Source organism: Simochromis diagramma, unplaced genomic scaffold (assembly GCF_900408965.1).
Source record: "Simochromis diagramma unplaced genomic scaffold, fSimDia1.1 OVJJ01000822.1, whole genome shotgun sequence".
In the NCBI taxonomy this organism is placed as follows: Eukaryota; Metazoa; Chordata; class Actinopteri; order Cichliformes; family Cichlidae; genus Simochromis; species Simochromis diagramma.
Window position 1 is genome coordinate 5,705,110 of NW_024387520.1, and position 16,141 is coordinate 5,721,250.

General features: G+C 40.1%; 1 protein-coding gene across 1 annotated transcript; it reads left to right on the forward strand.

Annotated features, from left to right (window-relative positions):
* Window positions 1-7,845: 7,845 nt before the first annotated feature.
* On the forward strand, window positions 7,846-16,097 carry prlhr2a (prolactin releasing hormone receptor 2a). The gene is made up of 3 exons (XM_040019301.1): window positions 7,846-9,365; window positions 10,940-11,420; window positions 13,128-16,097. The coding sequence occupies exons 2-3, from the start codon at window positions 10,960-10,962 to the stop codon at window positions 13,762-13,764; spliced, it is 1,098 nt and encodes a 365-aa protein (XP_039875235.1). The 5' UTR covers window positions 7,846-9,365; window positions 10,940-10,959; the 3' UTR covers window positions 13,765-16,097.
* The last annotated feature ends 44 nt before the right edge of the window (window positions 16,098-16,141 follow it).

A 16,141-nucleotide genomic window follows, 5' to 3' on the forward strand; every position in this document is an offset into this window, starting at 1 on the left:
GACGTAAAGGCAATAATAATAAAATGTTACAGAGAAATACAAATCAATGCTCACACAGACCTGTGAGACGGTTGTCATTGACCTCAGATCAGCAGACAGCTCGTTCCAAAGAACAGGAACACAGCAACTTTAAGCATCCTCAGCACACTGAGATCTAATTCTGAGATAGTTAAAAGATGTGCATCTGATGACCTGAGAGGTCTAATTGGATTATAGACACTGAGAAAGTTACAGATGTACTGTTTTATTCAGTTTTATTAGACTGAAAAGGATCCGAGCTGTTCTCCCCATCATGGTTTCCGTGCTAATGTACTAAAGAATTTGTTAGTTGTTGTTGGCCAAGGTGGTTAGCAAGAGCTAACGATGCTGAATCACTGAAGATGTTTTACTTGCTAATGCTAGCTGTGTTTCTGTATGAAGCGTAGATTGTAACTGATCTCAGAGCAGTGAAAGCAGACTGGCAGCAGCTTGCCTCACATGCTGATCTCCCATTAGTTTACATTCATAGACCTGCAGTTTAGGCACACTCCCCCCAGTATTTAGATGTTATGCCGTCACGTGACGTGATTTAGACACTTTGGGGGTTGTTAAGTTGTTTACATATCAATTATATTTTCACCAGTTGTTTTTGCTGTTGATAATTTTAATTATAACTTTTGTATTATGGTTTCTCAACAGTACTTGTTTGTTTTAATTAGTTTACTGTTTTTTTTTTAAAGATTTTTCTAAAAAATAAATAAATGAAAAATTGATAACTGTAAACCACCACGGCAGACCCGATGGCATTTTCATGCTTCGCAGCATCATTTATTCTTACAATAATCACACAGTTGCTGTAACACCACATTCAACGGCTGCAGCTCTCCCGCTGCCAGCCGTAGTAATAATAATGCTAATATTGAAAAAGGAAACATCACAAAAAACACTTAAGGTCATGAAAATGAATTGATATTTAGGAATTCAATGACGCATCCAGCTTATTTATTGAAAAGTATCGGTATCAGCGACACTGACTCGTATTTACTTGGTATCGGATCGATACCAAAATATGCAGTATCCCACACCACTAGTTAACAGCACATGGCCACGCCCTCAAAATAGCTGCAGTTTTCTGTGAGATTGAAACAAGCACAGCTTTCAGCGACAGCATGGCCACAAGATGGCAATAATGTGAAGGATGGATACATATATTCATTGCAGATGAGAAGCTGTGCTGTCTAAGGACAGGATTACTTTGCTTGTTGACTTTATTAATTTGCCAAACAAAATGCCAGGTTTCCTGCCTTATCCACTGTTTTCAGATGAAGGAAGAGTAAGTATGAACAAATTTACTTTTTCAGACTTTTTGGACTATGTCCTTGTCTCTGTCCAGTTCTAAAAGGCTTCTAGATATCCAGCAGTCAATCAATGCTGCTTATTAATTTGTGAACAGGGGTTTTGATCATCAGAGGAAAATATTACTGCGTATCATCTGCATAAAAAGGTAGGATATTTTACAAATATTTATCATACTGCAACAGGGGAGTTGGAGCTAGGGTTTAAAAATCAAAAACCACAAGTGAAAGATCTCCAGTTGAAGCCTTGGGTGACACATAATTCCCTTCAGGTCTGTGTCAGGAAGATCATCTGATATAAAGTAAATCTGCCAAATCAAACACGCAGCAACATACAACAACCTGCAGGCTTGACCCCTTGTGAATAATTAAGTCAGCTTGAAACTTTCCTGACACCCCCCCTCCCTGTTTTACCAACTTTGTTTTTTCCTTCTTCCTTTTTTCTTCTCCCCCAGGGCATTTTTTATTTACAAATAACTGGAGATTGTACTTTTATCTGTCCAGGATCCCAAATTCCAATGTAGACTTAGTCCCTAGACAATAAATTCTAGATGGTCTGGCAACATTCGCTACATTATAGTTGTCAGTATCAACAGTGGTACTAAACATAATGGTAATTATGAATATTTATCTATTTATGAACTTCAAGCATGTGTAGTGGTGCGAGTCTATATCCCACTAAATCCCCGAACTGTCATAATGTCACATCCTTAGACCTAAATTTTCAAGATGGGCATTCATTATGTTATCATATCCTTAAAAATGAAATTATTATTGTGTTAGCACAGAAGTGTTTTCCCCATAACATTAAAGTGCCTCTATAATTCTAATCAATTAAGTAATTCTTATGCTGTAAGACCATCATTTTGGTATCATATGTGACTTACAGTTGAATTGTTGTAACACTTTTTTTCACCCAAACATACATTTTTGGTTACTTTTTTTCATCAAGGACAATTAAGATCTCTTTTAAGGTCTTTTAACTTATCTATAAACTCTAGTTTTTATAACATACATGGTACAATGTTTTACTGTGGCTTAATTTATGCTGTAAGTAACAACACTATGTTCTATAATATGATCACCAGTCACTCAGCAGGGCTTAATTGAGAGCTTGTGGATTAATGGTTAACCTTTCATATTTACTGAAAGCACTCCTGCTTCGTGAATTCACTGCAGCTACTGTGAACATCATTCAGACAAAATACTCTGAATTGTGCTGATAAACATGCTGTAGACTCAGCAGATTTCAGCTGCCTTTATTATTCACCAAGGCTGAACAACCCTGACTGCTGTGACAAGCATCTGCACTTCACTCAATAGGTTCTGATGTACCATTGTGCACCATATTTCCATAAACAACCTTGAAGGTTGTTTGGCCACTGCTCTCAGGACACGACTGCGCGATTAAGAACTGAATTGATATCCGACTGCTAACAAGAAAGATAAGATTAGACAAATGAGGAGCTTTTATCCAACTAACATCGTGTTCCGAGAAGCGCTGTTGTCATTTGTGAAATTGAAATGTAAAATATCAACTACTTTTCTCAATGCTACAGGTAAGAGAGTTTTTCTGTATTGTGTCTGTGTTTATGTTGGATCATTCGGGTCCTCTACCTGGCATGGTTCGATTTTTTTTTAAGCATCTCCTTTTTCTTCAATTAAGAAACATTTCCACTCAGAAATGAGTGTTATTTTCTTCTTTGGTTATGAAAAACATGAATTTTTTTCTTTCTTTCTTTTCTCTTTTTTTAGGAAAACACATGGCTTTTATCCAACTAACTTTATATCCTCAGGGGCCCTATTTTCATTTGTGAGATATGCCATTATTGTCTCTGCGTGTTGTTCAGTTCTGAGTAACAGGTTACAACAAGGTATTTAATGGAGGCAGTGTGCTAGCTCTTTTCATTTCGGTGACCCTGAGAGAACAGCGAGGATAATCAACATGCACCACCATCACAGAGTCTGAGCCATTAAATCCTATCTAGACCTCTTTGATTTGTATCTGACCATTTTTGCATGTGCACAGTGTTGCAGATATTTACTCCTATCAGGGGTTTCAGGTTTTTGTCAGTAATAGGTTACAGGCATCGTTATAGTATGCTTACAGTTATCCAGACAATCCTGAATAAAGAGCATTACTGTAAATCTGACAGTTTCACAGAGTAAACAGAAGAAGGTATTTTTTCCTTCCATCTAATTTTTAATAGAAATCACTCAGGTTTTTAACAGGTGGAACTTCAGGATTTATTAATTGTTTGTTCTGGACAGCCCTGCCTTTTGTCTAAGAGAGTAAAAAACATTAATTGGTGCTTCTTTATAGAAAGACAACCTTTATGAAAGGTTTGCAAAGTGATTTATGAATGCAGATTCATCCAACCATCCATCTTTTCCTTATCCAATTCAGAGTCACGGTGGAGATTTATATATAAAAATTCATCTGTAAATCCCTCTTACACTGTTTGTGCTTTGTTTTATAGACACGTGCAGTTCATTTGTATTACAAAAGGAACTCATTATGGGCCTGATATGTATTATCAAACAATATTGTTGCACCAGGATAAGCCTGATTACTGAGCTGTCCACATTACGCTGATTATTATCCTTGTGGGTTTCTCTGGGTGAGACATAAAACAGAGAAAATTGCCATTATCTAGTGAAGATAATCATTTCAAATAGAAAAGTCTTGGACTTTTGTATTAGTAGTAACTTTAAGTCATCACTGAGCAGACCCAGGAGAGTCTTTCATGACCTCCAGGTTAAATAATTTCAGCTGACCTGGTCTTCAGGTCCACTTGAATGTGTACGTATGGATGATCACTGATCAGTTATGACCCATGAACACTGAACAAATATGAACAAAATCAAACAAAACCAGAGCAAAACACAATTGAAACATAAATGCCTGACAGTTACTGTCAAACTGTCAAGCAGTAATAATAATAATTTCAAGTGGAGAATGAATCACACAGAAATTATCTGAAATGTGTGATTGTCCCTGACAGTAAAAATTGTGAATACAGCCATGAACTGCAGATTGTGAGCATTTAAAATCTTGGCATTAGTTGACATCATTTTTTAAAGGTAACGATGGGGTGACTCCAAAGAGTCAAAAAAGTTGGTGATAAAAACAAAGATCAGTCTCCTGATTTTGCAGAGGAGTTGTTTGAAACTCAATTGGTGTGCATACTAATGCATATTAGTGCGTAACTACTAATACAGCCTCATCGTTTATCTGAAAAAGCATTTGTTAACACCTCCAGTGTCCAAATTATAGAATTTAACCGAGGACTTTGGTCATGGTCCTGTTGTTTTGCTCGTTTTGTTGTGTTCTTAGTGCTTTCAGCATCTTCATTTTCTTGTGCCTTCTGTGCTCGTGTTCCTCTGTCTCTGCTTTCATGTACGGTAGTTTGCTACTTTGTTGTTGTGTTTTTTAAAGTTTAGTTTTGTCATGCATCTTGTTCTAGTTTTCCTTCCTGCTCTTTTTGCTTCTTTTCAATTTTGGTATTCTTCAGTTCATTATATATTTATTATTATCTAATTTGGGTGCTTTTTAAAATCAGGAAATGTCAGCCGATGATATTTGTAAAGGTGAACTGGAGGTTTTTAGCATGTTATCAGAAATATTTTAACAGTGTCGCTCTAAAACACTCAATGGGCTGCAGTAAATTAAAAAACATCATCACTGAGCACCGACTCATGTGTTACTGTTTAGTTGTGACCTGATCTGTAAAAGCCTCATTGTGTCTGCATCAGTGAGTCTATCAGTAAAAAACACTCATCATGCAGCCTGCTTGCATAAGACAACTGAAACTCAATGAGGTCAGATCACCTTAATTCACAGACAAAAACCACTGCCTATGAACTAGATTCATCTAAGATGAAAGCTGCCAGGTGCCAGATGCTATCATTTTCTTTCAAAGTTTATTATTAATTAAGTTTCAAGCTGGTATTTGTGAAATTGTATTGTTTAATATAAGCCTTTAAGCATAGTCCACAAATTCTCAAAAGGGTTGAGCTATTCCAGAAACGTTATTTTTGTGCGTGCTTTATCTCACTTCACTGTGGACAGTGACATCGGTGTTCCAGCAGTTTCCAGTTAGTGGCTGGCTTGCGCCTTGGTGGTTCCCGGGTGTTCCTGAACATCCTAACCAATTTCTTCTTATTTCAGGGTGACAATTTGTTTTGTGTTTTCCAAACTTTGGCCAAATGATGTCAAATCTGAATAAACTGCAGTTAAGTGCAATTGTTTAAACCGAGGATCTGGGAAGCTGTTTATAAAACCCATTAAGACTATTTAGTGTCTGGAATTGCCTCTCCAAAGCCCCAACCTCGACTCTACTGAAAATTTGTGGACTATACTTAAAAGCCAGGTGTGTGCCAGGAAACCAGCCAGTTTACATGGACTCTATTAATTCTGCCAACAAGCCAGAATTATACTAGGATTTTGTTGACTTCCAAAAATGCCTGGGCGAGGTGCAACTTGCCAAAAGACATTTAACTACATGTTAGTGGGGATGTCTGTATAAATTTGAGCCTGTATGTAAACTTTTGACCCGCACAGGGTCAAAAGTAAAAATCCAAAATAAATTCATTAAAGATGTGGAAAATGAACAGAAATCCGTAAAAGCCCCAAATTACCATCACATTCGTGCCCATGATGAGTGCATGCAAACTGCAATTGCATTTCAAATGTCCTAGCAATAGTTCAAAGAACTTGAAGGTTGAAGTATTTGATAGTTCTGCAGGTAGGTGAAACACCACAGTGACTCATCATACCTTCTTCTTATTCATTGCTCAGGGTCTGAAGTTTTGATTTCTTCACACCGGCGGTGGCCGTGGAGACAAGTAGTCTAAAAATTACACAGACCCCATGAAGCTCAGAACACACTGACAGATTCTAATGCCGCTCATTCCTGCTAGTGCAAAAAAGGTCACATGGTTGTCACTCATCAGCAAGTTTTAGTATGTGACAGAAAAAAAATTAAAGAAAGAAAAGAAATTCATGCATGTTAAGTTGTTCTTCTCTCACAAGAAACAATCTTCTGGGATGGTGCACTCTATAATGCTTGACTAAACAGCATCTGTTCATTATTGATTCAATGAAAAGACACAGTAAAGCCTTTAATAAATCCAGGCAAGTGTTAGAATCTGACATGATCAAACTAAAGCAGTGTTCAGTCTGAACAGCTCTGAAAGTCTCCGTTATTGTTAAACGATGGCAAAGATGGCTGCAATATTCTCCTTTAGCTTATAGTATTTTCCTATCCCGAACCAAAAAAAAGGCTGCCCTATAGTTTCCTAAAGAGGTAGGGGAGACCGGGGATAGTTGTAACGTGGGTCAGTTGTAACACTTCCAATTTCTCCAATCAGGGCTAAGTTTCAAATGATGTGATTCATCCTGTACATGCCCAATTCAGTTCTGCTATCACATGTGAAAAATTAGCACATTTTGTCAAACACAGACAATTTAACACGAAAAAAAGTAATTTGTATGCCAAAAAGTAAGTATTTCTACTTTATTTCAATTTCTAATAGCATTATCTGCTTTGCAGTCAAACTCATCAAACTTAAATTATGTTATTTGTATGTCTATGGGGATATATTCTGTGTAGGTCTTTAGTGCTAATGTTTTAGCCGTTGGCTGTAATGTTAGTTAGTTCATGGCTATAGGAGTCTGGGTCAGTTGTAACAGCAACAGTCTGGGTTAGTTGTAACAATAATGCAGATGGGGCAACGACATCAGCAGAGAGAGGTTCACTGGTCGCTTTTGTATATGTGGTTAATGCCATTGGTAACACAATTCCTCCACTGTTTGTGTTCCCACACATACATTATGCAGACCACTGTGTCAGAGATGGACCAGTAGGAAGTACTGGTAGTGGAAATAAATCCGGATGGGTGCAAGAAACAGATTTCCTCATCTTTCTGAAGCACTTTGCAAACCACACCAAGGTAAGCCATGATAAAAAGTAATGGAATTGCGATGCTGGTGCACAACTATATTTTTTCAGCTTCATTGTTATGTTCAAAAGTTGGTGCAAGAGTTGTAGGTTATAATGCCCACTGAGCCAATGAGGCCAAACTCAAGGAAGACCAACCAAAATTAATGAAATATTCAGTTGCAGAAAATTCCATAACTTGTCTTTTTTGGGGGGTTGGAATATGTTCAAAAGCTAGATTTCTGCATTCTGTCACACACACACACACACACACACACACACACACACACACACACACACACACACGGTTCTAAGTGCATTCATGTGTTGAATAAAAAAGATTACATGTTAATGTTTTGTTAGTACCCTTATTTCATTGTGTTACATTTTACCCCAGGATATGTTACAACTCACCCAGACTATGGGGTTAATTGTAACATTTCACTCTTTGTGTTTGAGACCATACCATGCAATGGGTAATTGTGCTGCAGAGAAAATAGCTGCACTATTTAATAGCGACGACATGTAAATACTTTGCATTACATTTTGAATCCACTACCTTAAAAGAGCTCTAATTTACAGACAGAAATGTCAAAAATGTTACAACTATCCCCGGTCCCCCCTATTTAGTTTTAAAGGCCAAAAAACAACTTGTTATTTTCCTGCACTGGTACTTTGCCAGTTAATGACTTCAACAACAGTTCAGGCTGCTGCTTTCTTGGCACACTTTGGGCCCCTTTTGTAGCAAATGAGGATTGTTTAAATGTCACAGCCTGTCTGAGTGCTGATGCTGACTATTTCAAATCTGTGAAGAATGTTTCCAGCATCTTGTTAAATCCATGCCACCAAGAATTGAAGCAGTGCTGAAGCCAAAACTGAAGTTGCCGATGATTCCACTTTAGTTCCACAATTCCTCTGATACCGGTGCTCAGTGCTGTGTTTTGACTACTTTGAGGACCCTCAAGGATAAATCCTAGCTTAACGCTGACTTTGCAGATACTACTTACTGGTGGCTGAGTGGGAACTGCATGGTGATTTTTCCATGCAGAATGAAAAGTGAGGAGAGTTAACCTGAATTGATCGCACTCACTCGAAACTCTCTAGCTTTAAATGGACGGTTTGAAACCCCAGACACACTGAGCACAGCATCTGCCGTGGACGTCACACCAGGATCCCCCTGATCAGCTGGCTTCAGGTTGTTGATTCCCAATCAATTTGCTAATGACAACAAAAAAGCTCGGATCGTTTCGCCTCTGCCCCCGAGAGTTAGTTTGCACAAATCAAACATCGTGCTTGCAGAACCTCCACCTCTGACTGTTCTCCACACAAGGGCCACGAAAAACTGAGACATCACATTACGTCACCTCTTTATCAGTCTGCCCCTCTGTTCCTTTTACAAATATTTATAACAAAGGAGGATAGTTCAAGCACAAGCGCCATAATAGCAGTAACCTTCTCTTATTCCACAGAATATTGAGTCGTCTTGGCATGGGCATAAATCATTCTTGACTGAATGCTACAATTTGTATGGAAATAAAACCGTTATTCATTTTTTAAATTATCCATTAATAGAAATGATCAACAAATACCGTGGAGAATGTTTGCTATAGAATCTGCCACAGCAACTTGAAACTACAGGAGCAGGAGAACATGCAGGAATGGAGCTGCAAAGTCTCTTTAACCACCTACTCTGTCCTTGCTTTTGAAATCAGGTGTACAGTCTGCAGGGTTTTATTCGGGCTTTTCAGGCCACAACATCTTCCAAGGAGACGCGTCGGAAACGCCGTCCAGTCATCACAGCTGTCACTCAAGTTTGGGGCAGATATATAAGCGAGACTTCCTCCCCCAGTCAGCCGGACTGCACCTGCTGATCACCACACACACACACACTCACACACACATTTGATTAATTAAAACAACTGAAGTTGTTACAGTGCACGTTAATGAGGGGTTCGGAATGCATGGCTGTGCTTGGTGTCCGTAAACCTATAAGCGTGGATTTGTGTGAGAAGCGCGCATCTCTCCACAGACGCACAGAAGCTCCGAGCTGGATATTCCGTGCGCTGGAACACTGAGACATCTGTAGACGGTAGGTGTGCTGCTTTGGCTTGTAATGTTGTGCAAATTTAAATTGACAAAGTCTAACTGCACCTAAAGTCAGCACGTCGAGTGTGAGAAGAGCGGAAATGATGCAGGCAGGATGCAACGTGCTTTTTCTCCTTGGAGACATTTGAAAGTTATTTAGAGGATTTTTAATTACTTGCGTTTTGTCATCGGTATGTCCGACAGTTTTATAGCTGTCAGTCCACTCGCTTTATCTGCGTCGAGGTATTCCAGAGCTGACCCTGTCCGCGAGTCTCCAGAAACTGTAAATATTTCCAATGCTTTTAAATGGTGATATGTTCTTTAAAATGTATGAGATCACGCTACTGGTACCAGCGTGCGTTATTATTATTTTCTCTCCTTTTTTTCTTGGCATAAGGAATACGGGAGTGTTAAAACAAACTAATAAAAAAGAAATATCGGGTCTTTTTGGCGCAGGAAATGAGCTGTGTGCCAAAAATCTCTGACCTATTTTTCCTGTAACATTTTTCCTGTGGAAAAACGTGTTACATTCATTTACTCTCACTCTCGTCCATTGATGAACAGCGTGATTCACTGTTCGACTCATATGTGAGTTTTCTCTGTCCACTGTTCACAGTGTGGCGTGACTTCAGCACATAAATTGCTGCAATCTACGGTGTTCAGATATATAAACAATTAACTAAGGATCACAAAAGCAAGCACAAAGGCAAAAATATCGGGCAAATTCTCTAAAATCGAGAAAGACCAACCCAAATTTTTAATCTTTCTTAGAGACACAACAGTGTGGGGTTGTGTACTGGTTACTTGAGATATTGTGATTGACTGCCGTCCTTACACTGCACCTTCTGGCCATTTTTCCCCTGTAATATTTCCTGGCAGTCCAAATATTCAGCCTCCACTGCTGGTTTTTTCTTCATCAACATAAAATTCTTACACAGTCTTGGCCAAATGTGTCCTTGCTGGGTGAGTTTATTATAGTGCTTATATTATCCTGCGTTTTTTTTTGTTTGTTTGTTTTTTTGGCATGAATCATTTAAATTCCCTCGCTTGAGTAATATATATGCTGAACTGATTTAACAGGGACCAACACCTCCTGTGCTGACCACATAAACACTGCACATGCATGGTGCATGGGGAGATAATGGCGTGAGTCATCCGGCAGCATTTGCTTTGATATTGAGTGTTTGCATGGAAGTTTTGTGGAAATGACTGGGAAATGACTAGGCTCTCGTCTGAGTTACACTGAAGTAATAACCCCAGTTCATTTTGGTTTCTGCATGTAGTTAGTCAGTGAATTGTCACCGTAGTCTAATAAAAGGAATTTGCTTTCAGCATAGTGGGTTTTTTGTTTTTTGTAGCTACACAGGAGGAAAAAAATCATTTACTTCAAGGACAAGAAAAATAATTGGACAAAGGCTCATGAAGCTGCTCAGCCTGTCTGCAGGCCTGTAATAAAAGGAAAAGCGTTCTCAATCACTTTGCCTGTTCTTGTTTGCACATGTCTCCCTTGGCCAAATTTGACATTTCACTGTGCATGTTGAACTGTACTTGACTCTGTTTATGATGTCATCTCTGTAGGTTCACACCATCCTTTCAGGATGGAGGTTTCGGGCAGTGGGTGGGCAGCTGAGCTCACCCCTCCGTGTGTGACACAAGCTGCAAATGGAAACGACTCTGGTCAGGTGTTTGAGGTGGCGCTGCAGAACAGCTCCTCCAAGCGCAGCCCCCAGTTTGCGGGCGTGGAGCTGCTGCAGTCCTTCAAGCTGCTTATCATTCCCTGCTACACCCTCGTGGCTCTGGTGGGCGTCTTTGGCAACTACCTGCTCCTCTACGTCATCTGCCGCACTCGCAAGATGCACAACGTCACCAACTTTTTCATTGGAAACCTGGCTTTCTCTGACATGCTGATGTGTGCTACGTGTGTCCCCTTCACGCTGGCCTACGCCTTCAACCCACACGGTTGGGTGTTTGGTCGCTTCATGTGCTACCTGGTGTACCTCATACAGCCGGTGACGGTGTACGTGTCAGTGTTCACCCTCACTGCCATTGGTGTAGACAGGTAAGTCACAATGAGTCAGAATGCAGTGGGAAAAACTGTAAGTAAACCTCCAGCATCTCGCTGGCATGCAGCATGCTGTGTGTCTGTGAGAAACCATGTACAAACAAGGACAAAAAACTTTTCATCATGAAGCGTTTGTAAACCAGCTCTAGTTATCCCACAAAAACAAAGCTAAATATAGCATTCATTTTGCACACAACACCTAACAATGACTCACTAACTCAAAGAAAATAGACACTTTCAGCAGCCGCTGTTTTGACATGCAGTGGCAGTTTAAACGGTAATTGTAATTACCATTTTGATGGTTCAGGACCCCCTGCTACTTGCTTGCTTGCTTGAATGACTGTGAAACACTAAATAGCATGGCGCCCTAACTGATTGTTATCAATAACACCTGTGTCTACCTTGCCATGCTACACCACGCATCAGTCTAGCTGCTGTGTGAAGGACCTAGTGAACAAGTTTCCGGCTTCAGATGCAAATTCACCTTGATGTGGTGAGTTTTTATGTCATCTGTAAAACCAACAAAGATTGTTTTTTTTCTTAAGTGCAAACATGACATGAATGTGCATAATGGCTCAAAAGACAGAGGACCAGAAACACCAGAAAAGGGTGAAAGTCCAAAACCTGAGACTTTAAATCAGGCAGGTGGTCACTGCGACAAAAAGGCAGACCCTCAAATCTAAAACAGGTGAAGGTCATTCATGACAAGAACTTACAAAGAACACAGTGGTATCTCCCTAAATGCAATACAGTATTAAATTATTTGGTTTTAGCTAAAGTGTGCATCACCTACTATTGATGTACAACTTCACTGCTTTGTAAAGTAGACCTATCATGCTCTTAAGCAGCTCTGCATGATTCACAGTTCAAAATAATCCTTAATTACCCTATACCACACCTTGTTTCAACCTGTATTCATTTTGAGTCATCTGCCCTCAAAACTGGGTCGTATTCACAATCAAGGAGAAAAACAATCTTTATTGATTTTACAGCTAACACAAAAAACGACTACATTGAGGTGCAACTGTGGAACTTCTGATCTGGCTCTTAAACACCAGATTTGAAAGGCAGATGGGCGGGGCTTCTGTGCTCACAGACAGAGCTGTCTGCCTACGATGACTGTACTTTCACTAATGTCTTACAGAGCAAGAGTAGAAAAATTGAATATAACTCTGTGTAAAACTGAGGGATCCAAGCTTGAGCTTGTTTATTTATTGTCAACATCTGCTGTTGTTGCACATATGACAGAAAATAAGGAAAGACATTTGAAGCTACTCTACTAGTCTAAATATTCTGCACTAATTCAATCAGTTTAGTGCTATCTAAATGTAAGTCTGTCTGAATGAGGACATTATTGTTAAGTGAAGCTCTGTCGGACTCGTGTGTCTGTTTCAGTAACACAGCACACATCTAGGCTTATCCATTCACCTTGGTTGCAGTGGCAGAGCTGAATTAGATTTATTATTTGTGAAGCTTAAAACATGTTACTTTCCTGGTAACAGACAATTTAGTATTGATGTTGTGCTGCTGCCATTTTTCAGCCTGTATTATCCGTTGTCCTTAACAGCATATGGTAATTTGTGCGCTGATTACTGTCGCTCATATTGACTGGTAAATGTTGTTTGTCTTTGCCCCTGCCAATTACTGATTCCATCATTTTCTATCCACCTTTCCTTTGCTCCTTTTTACTCATGGACTCCGCAGATACTATGCCACGGTGCACCCTTTGAAAAAGCGGATCTCGGTCTTGGCGTGCACCTACCTCCTGTCTGGGATCTGGCTGTTGTCCTGTTGTCTGGTGGCCCCTGCTGTGGCTCACACCTACCACGTGGAATTTAAAAATGAAGGCTTCATCATTTGCGAGGAGTTCTGGATGGGCCAGGAGAGGCAGCGGTTGGCCTACGCCTACAGCACTCTCTTCATCACCTATGTCCTGCCTCTGTCGGCCCTCTGCATCTCTTACCTGTGCATCTCCGTCAAACTGCGGAACTGCGTCATACCCGGCCACCACACAAAGAGCCAGGCAGAGGCTCAACGCGTTCGCAAACGCAAGACCTTCCGTCTGGTGTCCCTGGTGGTGGCGGCATTTGGCATCTGCTGGATGCCCATCAGCGTGTTCAATGTCCTGCGTGACATTGACATCGATCTGATCGACAAGCAGTACTTTCTACTCATTCAGCTGCTTTGCCATCTGTGCGCAATGAGCTCATCCTGCTGTAACCCTTTCCTCTACGCCTGGCTGCACGACCGCTTTCGAGCTGAGCTTCGCAAAATGTTCACATGCCGCCGTCGCATTGGCATCTCAGCCAACAACTGCGCCACAGCCAGTGTGGTATTGTGAAGCTTTTGTGTTTTAAGCTGAAACTGGGTACCCACACTCATCTCATTTTGGTAAAGCAGTGATAACATTTAAGACAGTCAGAATTAGCGCAGCCTAGGCATAGATGGGATAGGGTATGAGTCTAATGTATGATGATCCAGCTCTTAGCCGGCATCCATATGATATACAAACTAAATTAGTAGGATACTGTCAAACATGTCCCTGTGTTGTTGATCAGACAGAGATATAGCATTACAATCCAGAGATATGCTCCATCACTCCTCTTTTCAAACTCTCCAGGATTGTTTAACACAATACGATGCTTTAGGAACAGGAAATAAGTTTACTGGTACTGATTTTCAAGAACAAGGGTGATGTGCAGAGCTGTAGAGGAATAAAGCTCATGAGCCACACCATGAAGAGATGGGAAAGACTGGTTGAAGCTAGGCTGAGAAAAAAGGTGATGATAAGCGAGCAGCAACATGACTTCATGTAGAGAAAGAGCACTACAGATGTGATGTTTGCTTTGTGTTGTTGGAGAAGTGTAGAGAGGGTCAGATAGAGTTGCACTGTGTCTTTGTGGATCTAGAGAAAGCATATGAAAAGGTGTCAAGAGAGGCAGTGTGGTACTGCATAATGGAATGAGGAGTGGCAGAGAAGCATGTGAGGGTGGTGCAGGAAATGTAAGAGAACAGCAAGACAGTGGTGAGGTGTGAGATAGGAGTAATGGTTCCAAGTTTGGGGGTGAGATTACATAAGGGATCAAGTATGAGCCCCTTCTTGTTTGTACTGGTGATGGGCAGTCTGGCAGAGGAGGTCAGGTCAGAGGAGTCTCTGTGGTGTCTGTGATGCTTGCAGATGATATTGTGATATGTAGTGAGAGTAGGGAGCAGGTGGAAGATTCGTGACAGAAGGATAACAGCAAGAGTGAAAAGGAAAGTTTGCAAGATGGCAGTGAGACCTGCTATGATGTGTGGTTTGAAGATGTGCTGGTGACAAAAAGACAGGAGGCTGAGCTGGTGGTAGAATTGAAGATGCTAAGAAAAGAATTACCAGGAGGGACAGGATTAGAAATGAGCAGACAGAGTTAGAGAGAGACAAGCTCGAGAGGGCTTGAGAGGGTTTGACATGTGCAAAAAAGGGATGGTGGATATATTGGACAAAGGATATTAAAGATGGAGCTGTAAGACAGGAGGAAAGAGACAAGAGAGAAGTAGTGTGACAGAGGATGCTGGGGATGAGATGGAGGGAGATCTGCTGTGGCGACCCCTAAAGGGAGCATCCAAAAGAAGAAGAGTAAGATTTACTTTTGGCATCTTTTTAAAATCTAGGATTTTATGAAAATAATATAAAAATAGAATCCCAAACATGTCCTCTTCACAAAAATACAGTAAAATGCAAATATTATAGATTTGAATTTTAAGGAGCTCAGTCCCAACTCATTTATTTATCATCCATGCAAGAGAAGAGGCTGTAAGCATAAGATTATTGTTGTTCAGCATCATATGTAAATAAAATAAATTATGACACCTGGAAAGTATGAAACGTAAAGTTACTAGACTTGGTACTGGGTGAGGAACATCTAAAGTCTTTAATGAAATAATGTCAAATAGATCACGTTTCCAATAAGTTATGAAGGATTTGAAACATATTTAAGAGCGCTTAATGCTTAATAAGAGTGCTTCACCACACATATGTGGCATATGTGAAAAGTTCAATTGGCTGCAGTTCGTGTGATCTAGGGTCATAACAGTCAGTTCCTAAAAAGTGAGTATGATTGCTTGCAATGGCGTGCAAATACATTTGAAGATATTTAATATATATATATATATATATATATATATATATATATATATATATATATATTACTCCAGTTTTGCGCGTGATGGCTTTGCCCTCAGCTTTCGTGGCATCCCAGCTTTCTCCACCGTCTCAGTTTTGAATCCCCACGTGCCCAACTCTTACTTGGCATATTCACAGCAATTCGTACGTGTTCAAGTGCTTATTATTTATCAACAGCTGCTGATTGTTTGAGTGCTACCATACGCCTGAACTCTGATCGCTACAGCTTGAGGTGATTTTCTGCCATTTAAACTGTAAAGGCTCGAAATATATGTACACTTCCTTTCCCGATCAGCTTTGCAGCGCAGCTATGGCTGCAGGCTCATTTACATTTACAATGCTGTAACTGCCGAGAACAACACAAAAGACTGAGAATATTGTGAAAAAGTAAACACGCTGAAATGCAATGTTATTGTTCTGGATAAAAGTCAGGCAGCGTGTACAATAAAACATGCTATGTATGTTACCATGGCTACATTGCTTTTTCATCCTCTTAGGTATGGAGATAAGAAGCATAAAATAAACCTGCCAGAAGTTGGAAGACACCGAACATCTG